Source organism: Onychostruthus taczanowskii, unplaced genomic scaffold, assembly GCF_017590055.1.
Source record: "Onychostruthus taczanowskii isolate IOZ18803 unplaced genomic scaffold, ASM1759005v1 scaffold5, whole genome shotgun sequence".
Taxonomy (NCBI): domain Eukaryota; kingdom Metazoa; phylum Chordata; class Aves; order Passeriformes; family Passeridae; genus Onychostruthus; species Onychostruthus taczanowskii.
This window is the reverse complement of record NW_024502568.1, coordinates 17,278,767-17,304,997: the sequence shown is the minus strand read 5'-3', so window position 1 is coordinate 17,304,997 and position 26,231 is coordinate 17,278,767. Positions and strand designations below refer to the sequence as shown.

The 26,231-nt window shown below is 43.7% G+C and overlaps 1 protein-coding gene across 3 annotated transcripts in view; it reads right to left on the bottom strand.

Annotated features, from left to right (window-relative positions):
• Positions 1-2,764: 2,764 nt before the first annotated feature.
• The window catches only part of DOCK1 (dedicator of cytokinesis 1), a 266,426-nt gene continuing 242,959 nt past the window's right edge, over positions 2,765-26,231 (bottom strand). For all 3 annotated transcript variants that reach the window (XM_041415304.1, XM_041415302.1, XM_041415305.1), the window contains exons 48-52: positions 25,561-25,706; positions 21,644-21,842; positions 16,999-17,152; positions 12,471-12,616; positions 2,765-3,927 (exon numbers count right to left, since the gene is read on the bottom strand). In XM_041415304.1, coding sequence (XP_041271238.1) covers positions 3,832-3,927; positions 12,471-12,616; positions 16,999-17,152; positions 21,644-21,842; positions 25,561-25,706 — 741 coding nt within the window. In that variant the 3' untranslated portion in view covers positions 2,765-3,831. The remainder of the gene's footprint in view (positions 3,928-12,470; positions 12,617-16,998; positions 17,153-21,643; positions 21,843-25,560; positions 25,707-26,231) is intronic.

Sequence of the window (26,231 nt, the reverse complement as noted above, 5' to 3'; positions counted from 1 at the left end):
TCCACCGAAAGGTCGATGGGAAAGCTCTTCCCATCCTTTAGGAAGCAAATGGAACAGAAAAGAGGAAAACTCACCCAGCATCCCAGCACAAGCAGCAGCAAAAGCAGCCTCTAAAGCAATTCTCAATTAAATACAAGACTTATAGAATTAGAGCTGTAATACATTATTGATTGACTATGGATATCTGACTGACTGCAGCCAAGAATCCTTCCCTGCCTGCTCCTCTTGAGCAGAGATTATAGGAACAAAACAAAGAGGGAATTGCAGGATGAGATCCAACAGTAAATCCTGAGACACTCCAGGAGCTGATTTTACAGCAAGGAAAAGTGTGTTTGTTTGATCCAAAGTGACACTGTGGTTTAAGGCAAAAAAAAAAAGAGAATATGTAATTGACCATAGGAGCCACTTTTTATGAGAAGGGCAATTTTTCTGCCTCTGTAACAACAGTGTTGTTTTACTGCTGTGTAAAGTCACTTCTGCTTGGAGCTTGCATCGTGTAGCAGGTACTTGAGGTGGAAAATATTACATAAAACTCCTCTGTTTTCTGAAGCACTTACTTAGAGATACCCAAGCCATCACTTTGGGCATGGACAGCACACAGGGATGGATGTTCTTAGTGCTGGTGTGTGTTTAGCTCCAACCTGCAGGGACGACCACAACAGCACACTAAAAGATTTCAGTTTTCTCATGAGTTCCCCTCCTAAACTGGCCTGAAAAAAAGGAAGTGTATACACAGCCTTCTACACAATGCAGCAGTTCCCAAAATTCTGCCGTGAGGACCAAAAACACCCAGGGAATGCATTCATTTTCTTAGACAAGCTTTTAAAATAATAGTTTATTTTTTTGAGTCAGTGGTATATTTAAAAACAATCTACTGTAAGAGTAAAAAGATTGTAGATAATAAAAAAACCCAAAGTGTGATGACAATAAAAAAACACTAGAATATAAAGTTAGTTTCCTTCCTCCCTCCCAAAACCCCATCCCATCAGTCTGATATTTCTCAGAGCTCAATATCTGGAGAAAACCCCACTTTTTGTTTTTTTCTTTACACTTTCAGCAATTAGGAAATTAAGAATACATAAAGCATTCTTCGCAGGCACATTAATCATTATGACGTGAAAAGCAGGCACCATAAAAATTAAAACATTCTAAAAACCATCATATATACAAACACTGTACAGAATGATGGCACAAGGACAAAGTGATTCCATTCAGTTCATCCTAATCCAACATGAAATATTACACAACAGAGAAAGGAAAAAGCTCTTCCCGTTCCTGTACTCAACGTCTAGGTTCAGAATGAGCAGGAGTCTCCTCTCTGCTCACTGCTTTCTCTGCCATATCCTCGTGCTGTTGGCAGCTCCAAGGCTTCCTTGCTTTCCCCCCATGGACACCCAGAAGGTCCAACTGAGTGACAATGGCAGTGGGTGATCACCAATGACTGATTTTACAAAGCCCATTAATCAGATTACCCTCAGCTGGGAGGGACCCACAGGGATCACTGGTCCAGCTCTTATCCCTGCACTGAAACCCCAAAAATCCCACCCTGGAGAAGTCTCCAAACTCTCCTGGAGCTCTGGCAGCCTCAGGGCCATGCCCATTCCCTGGGGAGCCTGGGCAATGCCATGCCCATTCCCTGGGGAGAACCTTTCCCTAAATCCAACCTAACCCCCCTGGCCCAGCTCCAGCTGCTCCCTGGGTGCTGTCCCTGACTGTGACAATGAAGAATTCAGTTCCTGCCCCTGCAGTTCCCTCAGGAGGATGCTGCTGACCCACTGAGGCTCCCCTCAGTCTCTCCTCTCCTCCAGCTGAACATTCCAGGTGCCCTCAGCTGCTCCTCACATGGCTTCTCCTCAAGGCCCTTCCCCTTGGACACTCTCAAACAGTTTCATGTCTTATTTATATTGTGACTGGTGTCACCCCAGCCACTGTCACCCTCTGTGCCCCAGCCCTGAGCCAACTGCTCACCCATCCCATGATGTGTTCCTCCAGCTGCAGGATGGACATTTTGTGCAGAAGGATCCCGTGGGAGACAGGATCAAAAGCTTTGCAGAAGTCCAAAAAGATTCCATCTCCTGGCTTTCCTGGATCAGCCAGCTGGGTTACCCTGCTGTAGAAGGAAACTGGGTTCCACAAGCAGGACTTTCCTCATGGAGCTGTGCTGGTTGTCACCCAGCCTTCACTGTCCTCCAGGTGCTTTCCAGGACCTCCCAGAATAATCTTCTCCAAGATTTTACTGAGCATGTAGTTTCCAGGGTCCTCCTTCTTGCCCTTCTTGAAAATCAGGACAACATTCCCCAGCTTCCAGTCAACTGGGACCTCTCTGGATTCCCCAGAGAGGAAAAATCATCAAGAGGGGCTTTATGTTGACATCAGCAGCTCTTTGAGGATTCTGGATAAATCCCACCAGGGCCCACAGAGTTGCAGGGGTTCAGCTGGGGCTGCAGATCCTGCAGTTTCAGGCTGACTGGGAGTTGATCATTGTCACAGGCATGGTTCTCCAGCTCAGGGCACTGGGACCCTCCTGGTCTGTGACCCACGTTGAAGACAGACAAAGGCTGTGTTAAGCACCTCTGCCTTGTCCCTGTCCCTGTTTGTGAGGTGCCCATCCCCACCCTAGAATGGGCTGATGATATTTTTACACTGCCTTTTGCCACTGATGTACACCCTAGAATGGGCTGATGATATTTTTACACTGCCTTTTGCCACTGATATATTTTTAAAAACCTCTTTTTTTTTTGTCCCTGATAGTTCTGGCAGCTCGTTTAAAAACCCCTTTTTTTTTTTTTTTTTTTTTTTTTTTTTTTTTTTTTGTCCCTGACAGTTCTGCAGTTCTGGCAGCTCCAACTCCAGCTGAGCTTTGACCACAGGAATTTTCTCCCTATAGTGGGGAGCTGCAGCTCTGTGTTGTTCCCATCCCCCCTCACCTTGCTTCCACTGGCACACACCTTCCTTTTCCACCTGATATCCAAGAGGAGATCCCTGTTCAGCCAAGCCAGCTCTGCTTGACTTCCAACATTTGGGAATTGCTGCTCCTGTGCCCTTGGGAGGTGATGTTTAAAAAGGGGCCAGCACTGATGGACCCCAGCACCTGCAAGAACATTTTCCCAGGGGACCTTACAAATTCCCTGAGCAGCCCCATGGTCAGAGGGGAGGTTTTGCTGGCACTTTTCTTCCTCTCACCAGAGGTTTTAAACTCCATGGCATTGTGGTCACTGTGGCCAAGACAGCTCCAAATCCCCACTTTGCTCATTGCAATCAGGTTATTTGTAACTCAGACCAATTTCACAAATCAGGGGTGTCTGTTTTTTAACCCTGGGCTAAAATCCCTGTTATTCAGGGAAATCCTACAGCAGCTTCACCTCACTGGGAAACCTCCTCTTGCCCTGAATTCCATGTGAATATTGTCATTGCTTCCTATATACACTGAGATTAGGTACAAAAACTCTGCTCATTTGAAACTCCAGAGGTACCCAAAATCTTTAGGTACAACATTTCCAGCTCTCATTTTAATCTTCACGTTTAGCTCTGTGCCTGGCGTTATCCAGAAGCAGGAAGAAGGTGCAGGAAGAGGGTTCTGTCAGTTGATGGAGTTCCCAGTCTCAAGTAGAAATCCAGATTTCTTTCAAGTTATGGGAGGGAATAACCCCAAAGCCAGGGGGATGTAGTGTTGGGTCCGACACACGGCGAGAAATGGATTTCTTACGGAGTTACCATTGCACTAAATGTTAGATACTGCGCACCTGAATGAGGTAAACATTACAGACCATAAAATACTTAGGGAAATGAATTGTTACAGCTTCATCTTTGGAAAAGAACCCGCTTCCTTCTTCACTGGACAATCCCAGAGTCAACAGACGTTTGCTTCCGCGTCGTCTTGGGAGGCGGCGGCGGCGGAGTCTTGCTGGGCAGAGGAGGAGGCAGGTGCTGGAAAAAAACAATTTGGGCAGGTCATGTTAGGAATGAATGGAATTCTGGAACGTTTTTGAGTCATCTCTAAGTGCAAGAGACAGCAGGTAAGTCTGGAACCCTGTGGCTCACAAAAACCTCTCCCTGCAGAATTTGCTGTGAACACAGAATGCATTCAGCCATTACTTTTAAATATAACATTGACTTTTGACAGTGAAAAAAAAATCTCTCAAGAGTTCAGGATTAATTAGTTCAATATTTAAGGGAAAAATCTTTTGAAAGCACTGGAGAAGTTTATAATTCCCCACTTTATATCATGATAGGATATTGATTTCTTGGTCTGTATTGATTGCCCTCAGCCTCTAGGCACTCAGAGCTTAAAAACCAAGCTGAAGCAATGGCTTCATTGCTTTTCCATAATGTTTTGGATTTTGCACAGTTAGAACAGAAATATTTAAACAAAAAACCAAAAAAGAAACAATTTAAAATCATTTAGAGAGGCAACTCACAATTTTCTATTACACACACAGTTATAATTAAAATATTCCAAACAGAAATGCAGAACATTCAAATACACGTATTTTAAATCACTTTACATATCTCACAACAGAAAAGCATCCCCAGTCAGAATCACCAGCTAATTGGACAAATTAAAAAAGCCATTATGGAAATTAAGACTTTTTTTTTCCCTAATGTTGAAACCTACAAGTGATAAAATCTGTTGCAGAAAGAGCTGGAGAACACTGCAGTTTGCAGGCAGGTTTTCCCAGATTTTGGCTGTGCAGGCAGCACAGGTTTCCCAGAGGCTGTGCTGCAGTGTCACAGCTCATCAACTCTGCTCTGGCTTTGTTTTTCCCTGTGATTCTCCCCCACTCCCCAGTCAGGGCCTTTTGTTTTCCTCCAAGCCCAGGGATGTTTTTCCAGCTGTCTGTTCCTGTCCTGCCTCCCCCAGCCCAGCACAAGCTGCTGGCTCCACACAGGCACAGCCTGAGGAGCACCAGCTCTGCCCAAACTCCTTGGTCACCTCTGCAAGAACAGCCCAAGCACCTGCAGTGCCTCAGGGCTGGACAGAATTCCTGATGGTTTGTCAGGATCAGGATAATCCTGGTATCTAAACAACTGAGAAACCCCATGGAACTGCACAGAACCAAAGCTGGTCCTTTTCAAAGCTATCCAAGGATGCTGTCCCAAAAAGGAGAGAGGTTCAGGGTGATGCCAGGACATCTCAGTCCCTCCTCTGCTCAGAGCAGCTCCTGATGCTCCTGCAGTCTCATGACTGGGAGTTTTCAGAGATGAGTAAGAGCAGAAGAAAACCTTTAAGGTAACTGAATATGCTCTCCCAAGCAGGAAGAAGCCAGCATGGAGTTACAAATCTGAGATTTCACCAGACAGTTTTACTGATCACAGGCTAAGGAGAAAGCTAGGAATGCAAACTGGCTGAGTAAGGCAGGCTGGATCTTTGCTGGAATCTCTTTCCTGTATCCCACCTGGACAGCACCACTTTCCACTCCATTTTACACCTCTCCTCATTCCTCCCAACTCTCTTCCCAGGCAAAGGAAGAGGGATCCCAAACCACCACCCGTGAGCGATGTCCTGAGCTTGTCTCCATTCTGCTCCATCCCCTCTCCATTTCCCAGCCCCTCCAGCAGCACCACTGCTCTTTCTGCCTGCTCCCAGCCTCCTCCTTGGCTTCAAAATGCTCTCTGGCACTCTGGAAACCCATTGGGTTTGATCTGCTGCTGAGGGACAATCTCTGAAGCAAAAGCGAGCCACCAGACCAGGGTGCCAGGCTGGAAAGCTGCACGTCCCTGCCTGCCTGGAAAAAAGGCACCCACCCCTGGCACAGGGGACAGGGGTCAGTGGTGGCCTTGGCAGTGCTGGGGGAACACTGAACTGGATGATTTTAGTGGCCTTTCCCACCCTAAATGATGCCATGGTTTCCCACAGCAGGCTCCAAACGGGCACTGCTTGTTCCCGACTTCCAGTGGGACACGATGATCTCTGAGTCAGGAAAGTCAACAGATTAATATGAAAGGCAGATAAAATAAGAATTTAATTTTTTTACTACATGCAAAACGGAAGATTTTGTTTGGTTTTTTAATTAAAATGCCACTGCTGATCTGCCTCTGAAGTGTTACAGCCAGAACCATTAAATATTTCTTCTACCTGAGCAAATCCACTCTTAACTTGGCATTTTACCTCCTGAATTCCTGCTAAGGTACCTGAATAAATGCCAGTTGGGATCTGAAGACTCCAAAATCTTTGAAAACTTGCTTAATTACAGTCCTGTATCCAGGCAAGGCCTCTGGGAAAGCTCTGGGAAATGCTGGTGGTCTGCAGAACATGAACATCTCATGGAGCAGACATTCCCTTCAAACTCCATAAACCATGTGCCCCTCAAAAACACAGCACAAAATAGAAAACTTTTCTCCCTGCTTCACTCTCTTTAACTTCATATTCATCACCAGGAAAAAAAAAAAAAAAAAACAACTCTGCTGATAGCATCATTTGTGCAAATCCATTTTGAATTTAAATAACACTCTATTGGCAATAATTCTCAATTCAATTAGATCAAAGGCATTTCTCAACCAAATGAGCCCCTTCATATTGATCAGAGAACAATCAAATCAGCCCTGAAAACCTGGTTCTGAAAAGCAGAGACAATGCAAATACAATGAGAAGAAGCTAAATATATATGCTATAAATAACAAGCTCAAAACCTACCCGAGCTCAGATTCTGCAAGCAAATTAGGCAGAAAGAAATAGCAGAGATAGGTAGATAATTATTATAATTGAATTTACAATTTCCATTAGAAAGTCGGATAAATTTAGCACATGTTCATTTATATAATAAGCTCCCAATGAATATATTAAGTAGGATGTGTAATGCTGGTTGGGGTGACAATGGTGGGAATTTTGCAAGACAAAACATTTCATTATGGAGCTGGGGCAACTCCAGAGCATCACTCCCAGTGCTGATCCATCCTTCCTTTTATCCAGGACAGAAGAAATTGAACCACATTTCCTCCCTCCCTTCAACACCACACTCACAAAAACCATTATCAGGCTTACAAAGTTCATCTGTGCTGTGCTTCCCCTTAGAAACTTTGCAATAAAAATAGAGTTTGCCTTGATTTTGTGTTTAATTAAGACTCTGTCAAGTTGGTGTTTATATCTCCATGGTTAATTGTGAACCTGACTTTTCCCTTTCCTTCCTGACAAACTGACAGAGGCTGCTGCTTCACATCCCAACCTATTTTGGGCAGAATCCTTGACTCAGGGGTACCTCAGGGGAAGCAGAAACCTTATGTAAAAGGCACATCTGCAACACAGAAACAATCTGTTCCTTCTGCTTCAGACATGAAATTGCTCCCATTTGTTTGCTGGTTTTTTTTTTTTGTTTTTTTTTTTTCCCTGATACAGAAAAGAATCAAGTTTAAAAACATTTGTCTGTCTTCTCTTACAGAGAGATATAAACTGCACTACACCAGGCGTGTTCAAGATGTAGTAAAAATCAATTACAGAAGATGAGAAAATGCTTTTTTCAAATTTTTTTTTCCTACTCTCAAACAGCAAAATGAGAGACGAGTTGTTTTTCGTTCACAGAATACTGTGAAAAGAAATAACTACCAAAAAATCAAACAGGATTTGATTCTCCAAAAGGGTCCTTGTGGCACTGCACAGGATTTCTTCCTGGGCAAGGAACTCTTTGAAATTCAGTGGTCATCGACAGGACACGCTCTGGAGATCCAGTGAGAAGCACTTTGGTTGGAAGGATTGAGGGATCTAATTAGGTCAGAAGCAGCAGAAATGGGATGTAAATAGACCATCAGCCACCCAGGACTGTGAAAATGCTTTCAGACACTGAGCTATCCCTTCAGCACGGAGCTGAGATGCCTGACAACACTGTGGTTATTTCATATCTGCAATGAAAAATAACATTTGAGTGTGAGGCTCTGGCAGAGTAACTCTCCAGCAGGGAGAACAGCCCAACTCCACTAATGGCAACCAAATTACAGACAGTTTAAGCTAATTGGCTGTTTGACCCAGGGAGCAAAGTTCTGTGCAAAATCCAGCAGGTAACTGATGGGAAATGACTGTTTAGCCCCTGGTTCATCCATCATCTATTAGAGTCTCATTTGACTCTGTGGCACAGCCATTACCTGCCCTTGCTGGAGTGCCCTGGCATCAGGGAGAGGAACTGGAAGGGTTCTTCTGCAGAGATGGGTGTGTTCCCACCCCCAGCCCCTCACAGGGAACAGGAGAAATGCCTCAAAATGGGAAACATGGAATTGCTCCAGGTCAGAATCCCAGAGCAGATCAAAGGGGCTCCTCTGCTCTGGAGCCAGGCTGGGACACCTGGAGAGGAGCAGCTCCAGGGAGAGCTCAGAGCCCTGCCAGGGCCTGAAGGGGCTCCAGGAGAGCTGGAGAGGGACTGGGGACAAAGATGGAGGGACAGGACACAGGGAATGGATTTAAGCTGACAAGGGGTACATTTAGATGGGATCTTGGGCAGGAATTGTTCCAGGGAGGGTGGGCAGGCCCTGGCACAGGGTGCCCAGAGCAGCTGTGGCTGCCCCTGGATCCCTGGCAGTGCCCAAGGCCAGGCTGGACACTGGGGCTGGGAGCACCTGGGACAGGGGAAGGTGTCCCTGCCATGGCAGGGGTGGCACTGGATGGGATTTGAGGTCCCTTCCCACCCAAACCAGCACATCAGCATGGCCCAAACCATGGCCTGATCCTGTGTGGAGAGCAGGACACGGCCACTCCCTGAACTGAATCAAGGGACACATCACATGTCTGGGCAGACAGCAGGAAGGAGAACACAGGTCTCATTCCAAGTCCTGTAAAAAGCATTGGCAGTCCATTGACTTGGAGACTTATTAAAAAGTAAATGAATTTTTCAGAAACTCTTTGCTCAGCAACATCTTAACCCACTGAAGAGTGAGGGACCGGCACAGGAGGAAAGGCTTGCTAGGTTTCCCATCCCCAGCAGGCAAGAATAATGATCAGATGGCAAATAAACCCTGTATTTTAATTTGTTTTTTTTTCTTCTGGGCACATTGTCCAAACACTCCTGGAGCTCTGGCAGCCTCAAGGCTGTGCCCATTCCCTGGGGAGCCTGGGCAGTGCCTGGGGGAAGAACCTTTCCCTGAAATTCAACCTAGATCAGAGAGGAGCTGCAGGCTGCTCCTGCAGCCCCTCAAGTTGTGCTCCCTAATTCCCTGCTCCTCCACAGTTCCAGCTGCATTCCCAGCCTCTCTGTCCCTGTCCACATGAGGACAACACATTTGCTGAAGCCTATAAAGTCAGTTTTTGCTCATTGCAGCTGCTACGGGAGAAAATTTCCAGCACTGCAGCACCTGCATTGCAACACATGAAAAATCCCCCTGGGTTGTGCCTTCAGTGTGTTAGATGTGAATTTATCATCCAGTTTTATCCCAATGAGCAACCAGAACAATCCCCACACAGCAGAGTCAACCCAAGGCTGTTCTGCTGCTCGCAGGCTCCAGCCATCCCCACGTTCCACCTGTGCTGGATTGATGGAGATGTTCCCATCCCAACCATTACCCCATGCTTAGGAAGTGTTACAGCCAATATTAGCAACCCAAGTGCTCCTTTATCTATTTTGTTTGAGCTCCCTCCCTGATCTGAATACTAAGCAGGAGGTTGATTTGTATTCAAGGGTGAGGATGAACCCATAAAGAATGATAAGTGCCTCAAGGAATCCCTTGATGTAATAATAATCCTTGCAGGAGTCGTAGATTTCTCTTTTTTTTAATGTTCCCATATATTATTAAGGACATTTTTAGCAGAACAAATCACAGGGAGCAAGAAAATATCTACAAAGGTCTCAGAGTTAACAAGGAGTACGGGACAATCAGGAAATGATAATGAGGTGATCACCTGGATTAAAGACTTCAGGTAGACCAAGGTAACACTGGACTCTGAATATCTGAGATTGCTGTCTCAAAAATGACATTATTGCCTGCAGTTTGACTTGGAGCATCTGATCCCTTTCTGGCTGCCTGCTTTTAGTTCACTACAGCACTTTTCCTGCCTTTCATAACCCACTGCAAGACAACCAGAGTGAAAAACACAATCATTCCTCACACGAGGAGATATTTTCAGTTTAAAAGCTACTCAGATAATCTTATCTCTAATAGGTTTTACTGATTTTTCTTCACTGATACAACGGCAGTGTAATTTAAAAGATGATCAGTTTACCAGGCAGAGAATTATCCAGTTATGAATTATGGAGCTATTTGACCCATGAAACATAAGTCATTAAAACTGTGGAGTGGGATTTAATCACGGCAGCAATGAGAATTTACCCATCTGATCTTTCATGTCCAGCACTACTCATTTTCTTGATGTTCTTTAAAAGCTTCCTTCCTACCAGCCTGATGAAATAAAGGCACAGAGCGATTGTTATAAGATTAGAAACCTTCTCCAAAATCAATTCTAAGCCCAATACAGAATCACAGAATCTGCTGAGGTGGAGGGGACACACAAGGATCAGGGAGTGCCACTCCTGGCCCTGGCCAGGACAGGTGGCTCTGGGACAGATCTGCTTTAGATCCTTCTGCCAGGCTTTGAAACCACATTCCATGGTCTTGGAAAGCTTATAAAAACACAGATGCTGAAGAAAATTGTGGGCAGTTAGATAAGAAGATGTAGCTTGTATCTGATTGCATTTCTGAGCTATTAAATTCTGATGCCCTTCAACACCAGATGTTAAAAAATGGGCTCTGCTCCTACAGAGACAAAATGTAGTATAAAAAATGAGAGAAGCCTGAGCAATCAAGACTGGAAAGAGCAAAAATATTAAGAGCTGAGTAAAACTTTGCAAAAAACCAGGGGAGTATATTGGTACTGTATTTCTGAACTCCCATTTAATGATGTGGAAATGCTGCTTGTGGCAGGTACAGGAGCTGCACAAGGTCACAGAGCAAATCAGGCTGAGTTATCTCCAGGTGTGGGCTCCCAAAACCACTCCCCCATGGCATTTGGGAGCCATACAGTAACTAAAAACATCTATCCCCAGAGTGGAAACCAGTCAGGAAAAAAACCCTGGCCGCCAGGATTTTATTTCTTACCACTGTTTAATACTTTTTAGCTAAAAACTGAACTCATCTTAGCAATCCTGAGCTACTACCACAGCCTGAACCTTACAGTACATCACACAAAGTGAATTTACTACTCTGGAGTTTATGCAGGAAGGAGTTGAAGAAATGTGAATCCTAATGTGAATTTCCCAGCTTTCTTCCTGGGGATGGATCCCTTAGACAAACCTCCTGGCAGCCCTGCTGTACATTCTGTAATTTTCCACTTAGAGGGCTGTGTTCAGGACAAATGAGAGCTGGCCCCTGAGACAGATGCTGGGGAAATGGGTTATAAGGTTAGAAGTGCAGTAAAGTTTGATGGAAATGAGAGGGAAAGTGAAAATATTGACTAAAATGATCCAGCCATGGGGAACAACTATGGAAGAGAGGATGGGAACAGAGAATTTTCCAGTACATGCAAATAAAGAGTAAAACATGGGGGTTTCAATATCTCACTCCTGAAGTTACCTGTATTTTTATTTTACCATTCAGCCTGAAATGGTAAAACAATTCAAAAAAAGTCAGTTCCTTCAGCAACACAGGCACCATTTCAACCATGGAAAAGCTGGACTTTGCTAGAAAGCTAATTACTCCACAGAATTTCACTGGAATGGTGAACTTCAGAGGGATCCTGGATGACACCTCTGCAAACAAAAGGGATCAGTTCTGCTGGGAAGTTTCCCACAAACAGCTCAGTCAAAATTTGGCATTTCAGAGTCAAAGAAAATTTGTGACCTCCTGGGGTCTCACTGCCCTACTCAGATTTGATTGGTAATAAATTCAATTAATTTCCCAAAGTCCAGCCTGTTTTGAGGGCAAGGGATGAGTGATCTCTCCTGTCCTTATCTCAACCCATGAGACTTTCATTGTATTTTCTTTGCTTGCCCAGCTGAGGAGGGGAGTGATGGAGCATCTTTGGTGGGCACCAGCCAGGATCAACCCTCCACACCCCTTTAAATGTATTTTTTTTGCCCATAAAGAAAATAAAAGGCATTTCTCAAAAGTGCTGCTTTAAAGAAAAGGACCACATTATTTTTAAAAGCTTGCAGCTACAGGAAACAAAGCTGAAAAAGTGAATTTTCCTCAGAAAGCTGCAAGCCCTGTTGATGATGAAGAGCTGCTGAGCTCCTTGCCTCAAGGAAATAAATGAGTGGTGACTGAATGTTGGCAGAGCAGAGCTCTGGTGGCAGGTTCGTGTTTTATTTCCTTTCCTGACACAAGACTGAAAGGCTTTAAACCCAATTTGCTGCTCCCTGCCCAACAAACCTGACAACATCTGCCTTGGAATTGCCCAGAATGAACCCAACTTCCCTTCAGGTTCTGCTGTTCCCTCACCCTCCTGGCACTGCAGAGCCCTCTGGATCAGCTGAAGGATGCAGGAGCAGGATCCCACCTCCCCTGGGATGGCTCAGGGAACAAAGAACTGCAGAAGGGATCACTCTGTGGGGACTCACCCGTTGGTGGGCAGGGGGGGACGTGGTGGGGCTGATCAAGTCCTGGCTCTCCATGAGGTTCCCGTAGTCGGCCGTGCTTCCTTTGAGGGGCAGAGGAGGGGGAACGTCGGGGATGTCGGAGCTGGACATCCCATTCAGCTCCAGATCTGCAGAAAACAACACTGGGTTAACCCTGCCAGCAGCTGGATCCCACAGCTCCACAATGGTTTGGGCTGGGAGGGACCTCGTGTATTGTCCCAGGAGAAGAATCCTGGGTGAAGGGATTTTCCCAGAAAATATGACAGTGATACTCATGGTTCATCCAGTCATGGGAGATGGACTTCCACTATCACCTTCCACTATCCCAGGTTGCTCCAAGCCCTGTCCAACCTGGTCTTGGATTCACTTTAAAATGCCCTCAATGTACTTGAGCAATCTCCTGTTTCTAATAAAACATAATTTTTGTTTCATGTTTCCCACCAAAATATCCATAGCTTAGGAAATATAATTTTCCCACCTTCAAGCTCGCCTTGTACATTAAAACACAATAAAAGTTTTGCAAAGTGCTTGAAGAAAATATAATCTGGCTAAGTTTTATTGACTTTCTCCCAGTAAAATCAAAATTCCCTGTTAATAAAATGCACAAATGAAAGCCTGGAATTAAGTACATCTCTCTCCAAAACATTCAGGCTCCAGGTAACTATAACAAATGAGCAGCCATTAGTTGTTGAGTAAATAAAATCATGCATGAGAAAGTACCAAACATTTATTATTCCTCTGTGCTGGGTAGAAAATTCCCTTTTCTTAGCAGATAAATCCTCCCAGGTATGTGCTGGAGAGGCAAATAGCCTGAGGGACAATAAAGTTTATTGAGGCCTGAGTGATACATAGGTTTTTGGGGAGAAATCCCCCCTGGTGTATTTCAGGGTAATTCAGTCATTTTAATACAGTCATTTTAATTCAGTCCTTTTAATAAAACCCACTGCGATCTCTACGAGATAAGAAACTGAAATGATTTGTTTATAAATGAGGGAATTTTATTTAGGAAAAAAAAAGTGATTTCTATTTTATTTTACTGGGGTGATTTGTGAAACAAGAAAGGACTTATTTATGCAGATGTTTTTATTGCAAAGCTCATATCAATATTTTATTAAAAGTGTGATTTTATTGTTCTCTAAAATGGCCTCTCACAACACAATTTAACTCTAAGGTGGCTCTATTGATTTGTCACTGAAAACTGTAATTTTACTCCTCATCCTTCCACCTGAACTCAACTACAAGTTAAAAAAAGGTTATTTTCCATCCTGGGATTCAAGAATTTCAGTGGCTTCCTCTGCAATAGGCTGAAAATGTTGTTTGTCCATCAGGAGCTGAATTTCTCATTGCTTTTTCCATTGCTCCTGTTTTCATCCTTCTCTTTCTACAGAGAGGATTTCTCCATTCCTCAGACATTCCTCAGAGTTTCCTTTCTGGATCTCCATGAGATCTCCATTCCCCAGACATTCCTCAGAGTTTCCTTTCTGGATCTCCATGAGAATCTCCTTCTTCATGGAACTGAACTGCAGCTGGGAAACCACACTGTGCATTTGTAACTGAAGATTGATGCTGGGAATGAACTTCCCCGTCCATTCTGGATGAATTCCCCATCCATTCTAAAGAGCTCAGGATCTGAGACCTTTAATGTCACAAAGCAACTCCTTGGCACAGGTCCTGCACAGCTCCCCCACTACTAAACATCTATATCTTAGCTAAATATATTGATATCTGAATTTTTGGTTGGTTTTTCCATGCAGTTTAGGATAACACAGGGAAACATTTGGGAAATGGCATTTTCTTTTGTGTGTTTAGTTAGAGCTTTACCAAAACCTTGAATGCTGCTTCAGAAAGAGAAACCTTTCCATATTTACTAGAAATAACCCATGTCTTTAGGCCTCTCTGTAGACATTCCTTGGGAAACTGAGTGGAATAACACACAATTTCCCAAAAATAAGGTAAATTTAACCCCCTGAACACTTCAGCTTTGCATTCTATATGGTATTTTTTCAAACAACAAGATTTCATTTCTTCCATGATAAACTTCTGACTTCACCTAAGCCAAGATGCTCCCAAGAGGATGGTGAGACCCCTTTTGTTAGAAATAGCAAAAATAAAAATTCCTTTGTTTCTTTTAACAGATCCTTGGAACACCCTTGGAAAGGCAGGTTTTCAGGAAACATTTGAGCAATGTTTTCAAGAGAGCTGGAGAGGAAACAAGGTGTGGAGGCAACTCTGCTTGAAGAACCTGGATGGAACCCAACTGTTCATGCAGTTGTGTCCTGCTCTGCTTCTCCCCCTTTCCCTTCATCCCCCAGCTCCTGCTCCAGCTGGAATTCCCTGCAGCCTGTCCGTGGAGCCTTCCCTACCTCATCCTGATGAAGGATCCAAATAAATAAATCCCTGCAAGTGTGGGCAGAGCATTTCCACCCACGGGAAGAGCTCACGAAATACACGAGCAACGTGTTTGTATTTATCTGGCAACTGTTTAGTGGGACAACAAGACTCTATCCTAAAAACAATTATTTGATCTTTCCCAGAATTCAGTGAAGTCCAGGGAATATCCACCCTGCAGCAGAAACAGGTATTGAACAAATCCAGGAATCCTCAGTGTTACCCCAAGAAAATCTATTTGCTGCAGATCTGTTATAAACCTCCCTAAGATGGTCACTAAAATAATTACCCCAAATTTCTGGTGTGCTCCCATTATTCAGTGAAATTCATTATTCAAGGTGGTCCATCAGAGGAGTGTGCTCTGGATATTTGTTCCCTGCTGGACATGTGCCACTGGGAAGATCTTGGAGCTGGAAAGGATCAGTTAAGGGACCCTTTTTTCATCTTACCCTAATGATCACATTTCACACTCCCTTCTCAAGTGCCAGCTAACAGGCAGCCAGGATTGCTTAGCAACCCATTAACTGCTTTTAGCCAATTTGGGCTCTGAAGGAACTTCTTTATCCTTGAGATTCCTAAAGAAATTTATCACTATAATTCCTGAAATGATTCTGGACTGGTGCAATAAGCTGATCCTATTTTATATAACACCCACCAATTTCTAGCACAAAAAATATTCTCAGAAATAATATTCTCTGGTAACTTCAGGTATTTTTTTAAAAACAGAAATCAAACTAAGTGTTAATAAAATGTACATATAAAAAAATCCAATTAAAATATCTTTTGCAGGAGTATATATCCTCTAGTTCTCTTTATTCCCAATTTGTAGCATACTGGTAGGTTTTGGCTATAAAATTGTGAAGGAAGGTGAAAGTTACAAGTTCATTGTAATCGAAATATTTGCTTTGGGGTCTGACTGTTTGAGAGAAAAATTTTTAAAGTACCAAAAGCAGTAAATAAAGCAGTGACCTAGATGGAACAAGATTTTTTTCTGAAGACTGATCATCCCTTCTCCTCCTTGCTAAGACTGCACTCTTGACTACTGGAGTAGGATTTGGGGACATGTATAAAAAAGATCTTTTTTTGCTTTTTTGTCACATGTTGGCATCTGCAAACTCTGAATAACAGGTTTTGGGAAAGAGCACTGGGAAAGAAATAGGTGTTGGATTACACCCAGTTCTGCAATAGGGTTTGCTGCAGACTGAAGCAAACAGATGATACTTTACAGAAAAGCTGAGTGATAGATGTCAATGTCAAACAAAAACTACTTCAAAAAGCCTGACCTTTATTTTCCCTTCTGGTTTGTACTCACAATATATCAAAGAAAAGATTGTTTAATGTACAGTTACAAAAAATATTGCTTTTTAAGGCTTTATGCTCCAAAACACTCAATATGGGATGAAGTACAACATGAATTTTTGACTGTTACTCTACACCTAATTAATTGTTAATGATTACTTGAAAAGAAACTGTTTCAGTGCAATGATTCTGCTCGCTTTTGTAAAATACTGAATTAATTTTTGCTGGCATAGGTAAGAGGTTAAATAATACTGATGCCTTGTGAAGGCTGCTCTAGAGCAGAGGCTGGGCAGAGCTAAAGAATAAAGCAGGGATTGATTCCAAGGATCTCCTCCATGGATCCACCTTGGGCAGCACAAGAGCCCAGCCAGGGCTGCACCCAGGATGAACCCAAATGGTCCCAAAATGCACGAGTGCTCACGGGGTCTCTCCCTGGGATCAGCTCTGCTCCATGTGCACATTGCAGTTCAGTGTCCAATTCCAGCTCAGCCCCTGCACTCCCATCCTGCTTGTTTTTCTCTCTGCAGCCCACGGGGTTTGTGCTCCTGGGCTGAGATTTGGATCATTTGTCCTTGGTGCCCAGCTGGAGCAGGAATTGTTTTGTCTCCCTGCTCTGTGCAGAGCTCCCCATCCCCTGATGTGAACCCAGACCCACACACTAAAGCAGCCCAGAATCTGAAAAAGAGAAAAGCTAAACCTGAGGCATCAATACCTGGTGCAAAAAATACCCTGGTGATGGCAAAACTCAAAGCGGGGTGTGAAGAAACGCTCAGGAAATACATTTCCACACTAAAAAGGAATTTATTTCAGAGAGAAGACTTACTGGGCTGGATGCTGAAGGCGAGTTTGGTCCGAGGGGTGATGGGGGGTGGGGTCAGCTGGGAGCTGGGCGCCGCCGGGGACACGGAGAATCGCCGCTCGCTGGACATCACGTTCAGCACCTGGCTCTTGGGTCTCTGCGGCCTCAGGGGGCTGATCTGGGGGACAGAACCAGGGAGGTGGGCAAGGGATGCAGAGAAATGAGTGTCAGAGATGTGGAATTGCCATGGTTTGATGCTCTACAGGGTGACAGCAGCGCTAACAGCCAATATTGCCGATTCCCAACTCCAGGTCCTCCCTTCTCCCAGCCCGGTCTGGTTTGCTGAGCTAATTCTCCAAACACTTGTTTAGTAACACCTGAGGAACTTTAGAGTCTCACACCACATTATACAGCACTCAAAAGCTTCATTTTTTCTCACACAGATCTACTTCCCTGTAAAAACTTACCTCTTTAACCATTTAACCAGGTTTCTGCTTTCCACATCCTTTCAAGCATACTTGTAGTAGAATGGATAAGCAAAGCAACCACTTTTTCAGGGGTAGATAATTATAAAAAAGTAACTAAGGAAAACATGTTAATTGGTGAAGGAAACACGCCAGAATCAAGAGAAAAAACAGCTGGAGGCAGGTCCCCAAGTTAACCCACTCTTCATCAAACTCTCTTTTGATGAAGACATCATCTGTCCAGAAACACCTTCTTGGTGGCTCCTCACTGCTTATATTTAGTTCACTGAAATCTCTCCTTTTTTCCCCCTCTCTGGCTGCTTCATAATCCATTCAAATTTTCCATCAGGAACCCTCAAAAGATATTTGTAATCTGATGGGCAACGCATGCTTTAGTTAAGGCAATTCTTTTTACTGAGTTTAATTCTGAGCTCTACTGATTTCCCCATTCACCACCCCCACAGTAACAGCAATCATAGTGAAAAAAATGAAGCTTTTATTTCAAACAGATCCCAGAAAATGGAGCAGCAGCCTGAAGTTAAAAGGGGAATTACTCCAAGGTGCTGCAGTGGGACAAAACAGAAAGTGCCAGCAGCAATCCAGGCTTTTTCAAAGGATTTTGTCATTTCCCAATGTTTGGGTTCTTATGAAGAACATTGGGAAGGAGAAATCTGAAATTTTCTTTTCAGAAAACAAACCCTAAAAGGCTTTGCATCAAAGATTGTGCCTATGAGACCCTTCTACAACAAATGAATGACCAAAAAGTATGGACCTTCTTCTTTTGGAAAGTTCATCAAGACCTCAGGGTGACCTCTAAGAAATTGTTTTGATGGTAAAAATAAAATTCTAGAGATTCCAAAGGTTTCTGCTTTCCATATCCTTTCAAGCATACTTTTAGTAGAATGGATAAGCAAAGCAACCACTTTTGCAGGAGTGGATAATGATAAAAAAGCAACTAAAGAAAACACAATAATTGGTGAAGGAAACACGCCAGAATCAAGAGAAAAACCAACTGCAGGCAGGTCCCCAAGTTAACCCACTCTGTAATTACTGAAATAAATAAATTCAAAATAAATGTGAACTTCTCCTGTGATTGACAACTTGGGCCTCCTCCGAAAGCTCCATACAAACCATGGATTTGCTGAGGAATATGAGCTCTTGGGAGGCCACCAATCCATAATGACGCCATTGCTAATTTTTCATGGTCTAGCCAAGGGCAGATCAATGGTGAGTGATGTTAGACACCACCAAATCAATAACACACAGCCTGTTCTTCTGATTTCCAGCAGCAGCCTCCCAGTGCTCTGCTAACTACCTGGCTCAGAGCGGGGTTTGCTCTCAGCTCCTGGGATCACAGCACAACAAGGACAATTTATGTTGAAGAAGCTGATGTGATACTTAAAAGAAGATAATAAATCTGTAGGAAACGATGAAGATATTACTGGTATCTTCACATACTCAAGTGCTTGATTTATCTTTGTTGTTTTATGTAATTAAGGCCTGGGGTTTGATCAGTCAATAAATTCAGGGTGAGTGCAGTAAAATTTGGGGAAGAGTATTTAAACCATTCAATTAAACAGACTCTGAATGCTCCTTTTCCATGCAAACCTAAAAGCTCCACGAAATAATTCTGCAATTTTAGAATTTCCCCATGTTCCTCCATGGTGATTCATTTGACTGGAAGAAAGAAGACCCCACAGAAGGCTGGAAACACTCGTTTCTTTACACAACATTGTTGGGAAGAGCAGCAGGAGCTCTGCAGAGATGGGGATGGCCACTGGCATTTCTCTCACTTGATTTTCTCTGGAAATTTGTCTTCTGCTGTAAAATCCCCAAATATTTCAGAAGTCAGAACTAAGAATCTGTTTAAAAAATTCACCAAATAACTGAAATGCTTTAATTGAATGAGTGACAGCACAACGAGCTGTAAAATTCTCAGCACAATGAATCCAGTAATAAAAAACTTAGTAACTAAAAGTATTAATTACTAAAATGTCACTTTAGAAACTTTTTTAAAGTTTAATTTCCATTTCTAGACAAATCTGTACTCCCAACTTTTCTTTAAAAAAAACCCCAATCCTTATTTCATTTCTTCACCACTTTTAATCCAGCAAACCTTTTTCTTCCAAGTTCTTAATGCAGGAAAAAGCAAAATGTCTTTTTCTTCATACAGCAAAGTGGTAGAAGTGCTTTGGGAGTAATTTCAGCTTAAAAAGGGAACACGAATGTTGAACACAGGGAAAAGCTGAATTCCTACCAAATTTCCCTTCACATCATTAACAGGGGATGCCTCCAGCACGCAGAAAAATTAAGACAAATTTTATCTTTAAACTCATCCTTGATATTATCTGTTCAAAATTCCAGACAACAGCAGTGGGAATTGGGCAAGCACTCGTGTAAACTGATCTCAAAAGTGTTTCTTCTGCTTCACCTAAAAATGAACCCCACTCACACCAAACGTTCCAAATTGACTCAGTCGTCTTGGAGCTCATCAAGGCTTCTGCAGAGGCTGAAAAGGGAGAGTTTTTCTCTCAACAGCAAACTCCTTTTCATATTATTGATCTGTGGACTTGAAGAAGCTCAAAATAACTGTAAGTAACCAGTTCTGACATCTCATTTCCCTCCCTCTCCATAACCAGGGGAATATTGCTCACACCAGTCAGCCACTGAAAGCTCCTGACTGGGAAGATTGGAAGAACTTGAGTCAAACCATATTGGGCTTTGCTGATTTTTGCTCCTCAGATGCCACACGGGAATATGCCCTGAGGGGTTATCTTGCCCTCCTTTCCAGCTAGAATTTGCATTTTTCCTGTCACAAACAAGCTTTTCCAATGTCCAAACCTCTGAGAGCTGACAGTGACCTCGCAGTGACAACAGCCAGCTCCCCAGCATCCTTGGATGCTTCCCAACTGCTCCTGCTGACTCAGCTGCCCTGAAATACAATTTCCTTCTTCTGTAACATCCCACAAGCTCTGCTGACCCATTTGGGAGCTGGGAGATGCCAGTGGAAGTCCTGCCATGGTGATCCCAGTCCTCAATAAGTCAAAACAGAACTGCTGCAAGGTGCAAAGAGAAATGCATGGCAGCAAAACCATGAGATGTGGAAATCTGTGCAGGAGGAATCTCCATTTAACTAAACCAAGGCTCATGCAAAATTTACTGAAGTCAATGGGAAAACTCGTTGGTTTCAAAGCTGAAGGCCTAATACCCTCAGATGGGATTTTATTGGAGTTTCTGACTGGGCACATCAAACACAAGAACTCTGATATTTCAGGATGTCCCAAGACACGAGTGAGAGATTAACTCATCTCTGAGTGGAAAAGGAGGGCAAAATCCAGAAAACAGAGGAAGTGTGGCTGAACATGTAAATATCTTCCTATAAATACCGAACAGAAAGAATTAAAGGATCCAGTTATCACAGGTGAGAGAGAAATAGTTTCCAAATCCAATGTCAATGACACAGCACCAACAAGACTCTGCTGAGTGCAAATCTGGCTCTACAAGTACTTGTGCAGATCTTGGAAAGAGCATTCCATTTATTTCTGGGAGGCAGTTTTAAGCTCTTGGCCTCCAAACAGGTGTCCAGGCAGAGATTTGGAGGTCACAGTCAGTTCACGCTCTCCCTGCTCCAGCTTTAGACATCACTGCTTTCAATTTCCCAGCTCAAACTTCTCAGGTTACCTAAGCCTTGAGGACAGTTCCAGTGAATTAAATCTAAGCCAAGAAGAGAAGGTTTAAGGGAGATATGCCCTGGTTTTAATATCCTTACACACAGGAATTGCTCAGGATTTTCTGCTCCAAACAGCCCATCAAGGACACGCAACCGCTGATGGAATGACCTTGGAATGTCCCACCAAACACTGTCCTGCAGTGAATTGTGGGCAAATCCATCCCAATCTTCTGGGAACCAGCAGTTCCAAAGGCTGCTGGGATGGCAGCATTTATGTCAGCTATGCTGTGCCATCTGCTCCTTTATCAAACAGTCACCCAGAGCTTTGGGTGAAGATTTTCAGAGGATCTTTTCCCCAGTGTAAATCAAATCTGTATTTTTGATTCATTAGCATGTATATTAACACTGTGGTATATCCCCTCAGAGTTATTTCTGGACTACAAAGGAACTAAACGGTAAAAATCAACATTTTGATTTCAAAAGAGAGGGAACACAGCTCAGAATTAGATAAAGCTTTCCTTGCTAATAAAGTTACCGTTTCTGAAAGGATCACTGCTTCAGCCTGCTGCAGAGAAATATCAGTAGATTTAAATTCTTTATCAAATATCTCTTGATGCTTGCTGTTCCTCTTCTCCTTCTTCTTTTCCTTTTTATCTTTATCTAGGTCATCCTTGTCCAATTTATCTTGCGACCTAGAATGCATCTTTTTTGGCAGGAGGGGCTCCAGCACGAACCTAAGGAAAGATGTTTTTGCTCAGATCAATAAAACGCTGTTTTCAAAACAACTAATTTTTATTTACGTATTTCCCAAAGTCTCACTCGAGTTAATGAGGCTTTGCTAATCCAGGAAAACTCATTAGAGGGAGGAGGGGGCAGGAGGTCACACAGTCATAATTGTCTTATAATAAAAATTACTGCAGGACTGCTGGAGAAGCGGAGCTGCAGATTTCCCTGCTCTGCAGTAAATTTATTGGTTTCTGGCTGCACAAACTCCTGAATTTCACATAAAAAATGAGTTGCTCATTCAGCACTGCCACTCTCCATGCTGGGGCACCTGGAAACTCCAGTCCCACCCACTGCCACAGACAGGGACACCATCCACTATCCCAGGGTGCTCCAACCTTGGACACTTCCAGAGATGGAGCACTCTTGGCCAGGCAAAGTATTTTATGATTTATTTTATATTATAAATGAAAAACACCACTAAGATCACACCTAGACGAAATCACGCTGGCAGATTTTAAGGCTGTCTCAAACCACCACACTACAAAACCAAAACCAAACCAAAACTTCCTAAAGAAGGACATTTTTAGCCCTGGAAAAGCATTTCCCATGCCATGGGGTGCATGCAGGTACACAGTCTTTGCTGTGAAATTCCAGAGTATTCATATTTCAGACAATTTGCACTGACATTATCCTAATCCCCACCATTAGCAGCAATACCCAGCAACATCATCCCAAATTATTGTTAATTTTGGTTGTTGTTTCCACTCTACATCAGCTCCTTTGATGGGAAGATGCTCAAAGCAGCACCTGCAACATCAGCCCCTGAGCCAATTCCCAAATCCTGAATCCCATGGGTTGGGAACAAACCCGTGAGTTTATCCATCCCATTTTATAGACAGGGAAAAGGGAAGGCAACAATTTGCCCAGGGCCACAAAGAACTTCAGTGACAGAGCCCAGAGCAGAGCCCAGCTCTCCCAACACCAGGACTTTTTAGGAACCTATGTTGTGTATTTGGGCTGGGTGGTGCCAGCACCTCTGAGGCCAACTGCAAATTCACAAGAGGAATTTCCATCCTTCAGACAATGATTAATTGCTTCCCTTCCAAGCACTGTATTAGGACTGTTAATTATTTGGATTATTAGTGTATCTGTGCTAAAATGGGTCAGCACACTGTGCTCCAACTGGAAGCAATTTGGGACTGCCAAGAGCTGAGAAATCCCACTGGACCCCAGGATTCTCCTGCTTCCAACTACTGAGTGCAAGTGCTCACATTTGTATTTCTAAGTCCCATCTTAAGCAGGGAATAAACCCAAGGCCCTTTTTAAAATTCAGTTTTATTTACACAGAGAGTTGGGAGCTGTAAAACCTGTTCTGTGTCAAAGTCTGCTTTGAGTCTTTGCTGCTTTGAGTGTTTGCTGTCCAGAGCAGGAGCTGGAAATGGCATTAAACAGAAGCTGGGTGATTTGGATAAGACACTCCTTTAGCTTCATGTTTAATTGTTTTTTAGCTTTGTCTCTATTCTCAAATTTAATTTATGAAGAGACATGGAAAGACAAGAGGAGAACTGACCATAAACCCCACCAACTACAGCAGGAACAGGAGGAAACTTCTGCCAGGCCAGCAGTGCCAAACCACCACATGATTTTACAGCCACCTGAATTTTTGAGGTCTTTCATATTATTTATATCTGATGATTTTTCTTCTCCTCCTCCTGATCAAACAAATGAGAGGTATTTTCAGGTCTTCTCAGTGACAAGAGTTGCTCATTCTATTTTCCTGTATTGCCCTGGAGCTGAGCTGCACTTTGGTGTTTGTGGGATCTTTGTGAAAATACACCCTGAGGACTCAGATGCTCAAAAACTGCCATGTGACACCTACCACAACACAGCTGAGAGGGAAACCTGAAGGAAATAACACCCAATGAGAAAGTAAAATCCGTTTAAAGATTTTGAAGGGAAAATTAGAAAGAGGCAGGGAAATAATCAATATTTTTCTTCTGAGATAAAACAAAGTTGCTCACTTACTTGGCATGGCTGTTCTGCCCAAGTTCCAGCAAGACAACTTTGTTTAGAATTAGTCAAAACTAATCTAAAAAACTAAGGATCCCTGCTGCCCCACATTTACACCAATGTGTGAAAGCATTCCAGAGAGTAGTGGAATGAGAGCTGAGCTGTGCCCTGTCCACAGCTCCTCCCAATGATTAAATAAACTCTTTGTAATCAAGGCAAGCATCCTGTTGGTCCTTAGGTGCTGGATTTAATTTTACTTGATGCCTTTAGTCTCTAGCCAGGTATTAACTCCTCTCTGAAGGTGCACAGGAGTTTCCAGCACATCTCTGTGAATCAGCAGCCCTTCAGAAGGCTTTAAAAAAAACTGCTGCCTTGGTCAAATATTGCATTTCTGGATTACAGGGGTGCCTGAGGGGAGGAAGAGAGAGAAGGGACTTCTGAGGCTGCATTGGAAAAGCCCAGAAAGCAAACAGATTATTTTGTTCTTTGAGGGATGTGACTGTGAGACAGGGCTTATCAACAGAATTCCCAGTCCTCATGTGAAATATCTTGATAAGTCTTGAAGTACAATCTTGCCATAAGCAGCTTTTCCTCTGGCAGCCAGAGTGAGCAGCAGTGATTGAGCAGTCAGGTAATCCTGCCCTGAGCTCCTGGGACAGGGCTGGCTGCAGAGCATCCCTCACACACCTGTGATACTCTAAAAAGGGGGAACTGAGCTCCTCTTTGGGGTTTTTTGGTGTTGTTTGAATGCTTAGAGGGCAAAAAAGAATTGTATTTATCTGGGTCAGAGAACAAGAGACCTTGAGAGAAACGTCTCTGTAGGTTGGGGTTTTTTAGCCAATATTAGGCTGTCACTTAAAAAAAATCATGGAATAGTTTGGTATAGAAGGGACCTTAAAATTCATCCAGTTCCAGGGGCAGGGGCACCTTCCAATGTCTCAGGCTGCTCCAAACCCCAGGGTCCAACCCAGCCTTGGACACTTCCAGGGATCCAGGGGCAGCCACAGCTGCTCTGGGAATTCCAGCCCAGCCCCTCCTCATCCTCAGAGCCAAAAATTCCTGCCCAATATTCCATCCATCCCTGCCTTCTGGAAGTGGAAGCCATTCCCTGTGTCCTGCCCCTCCATGCCTTGTCCCCAGTCCCTCTCCTGTGGAAGAGGTTTTACAGTGACTTCTGTGAGCCAGAGAGAAGTTTGATAGAGAATCCATGTTTGATAAGAGGATCCATGTGTACCCCTGAAAGAATTTCCTACCAAGGTTGTTGACATAGAAACCAAGAAAGAAAGAAGGATAAATAAGAGCAACCTGCAACTGCCTGTTCCAATGAGCACTTTGTTTGTCTTTCCTAACCAATGAGTAGAGTGTAAATTCAAGAGTTTTGTCAGAATGTATAAAAAGCAAGCATGGTAAAATAAAAACGGTTTGAAGCCTTCTGAAAATGGACCGTGCTGCTTTGTATTGTCTCCATCTCAAGCATGACACTCTCCAGCTCCCCTGGAGCTCTTTAGGCGCTGGAAGAGGCTCTGGGGTCTCCCTGGATCTTCCCTTCTCCAACTGAACAACCCAAGCCCTCCCAGCTGATTCCAGTTCCAAGAGCTGGGAATGCCACCCACCCTCCACCCCCAGGGAGCATCAGGACAATCCTGGCTAAGGATCCCTCCCTCACCCACCCCAGGGAGCACCAGGAACAATCCCTGGCTGGAGATCCCCACTCACCCGTCGGAGCCAGGCCGGGAGGGAGTGCTGTCCGAGGAGAGGGAGGACACAGAGGCCACGGAGAGGGGCCGGGATGAGGAGGGCATGGTGAAGGAGCGCACCATGGAGCGCGGCCGGCTGCCCCGCCGCTCCTCCAGGCCCGTCAGCTGCAGCCAAGAAAGGCCAGATGTTACTGCTTGATCCCAAAAAAACAATATCTATTGTAAAAAGCAGGCAAGCCTGACGAAGGGGAGAAATTATGCATCTGGCTTCGTTGATATCAGAAGGCTAATTAATTACCTTATTATACTATATTATATTACACTATATTACATTATATTTAACTGAACCTGCCCAAGCACTCAACTCAACCCAACTGCCCAGAGTCTTGTGACTGTCAGCTGACAGTCCTGACACAAACATGGGTTCAACTGGTCAATGAATCAAAACACACCAGAACCCAATCACCAATTCCCTTCAGGTAAACAATCTTCCACAATGCATTCCACTTGTGAACAACAAGAGGAGCAGCAACTGAGATAAGAATGTTTTTTTCTTTGTCTGAGGTTCAGACATTATGAATCCCAGAAATATTCTTGGGAAGTTGTGCCTTGCTTTTCTCTGTTAAGAGAAATGTGGCTACAAATATGCAAAGGGAATGGGGGAAGGTTCCGTGGATTTTCTTCCAGGTA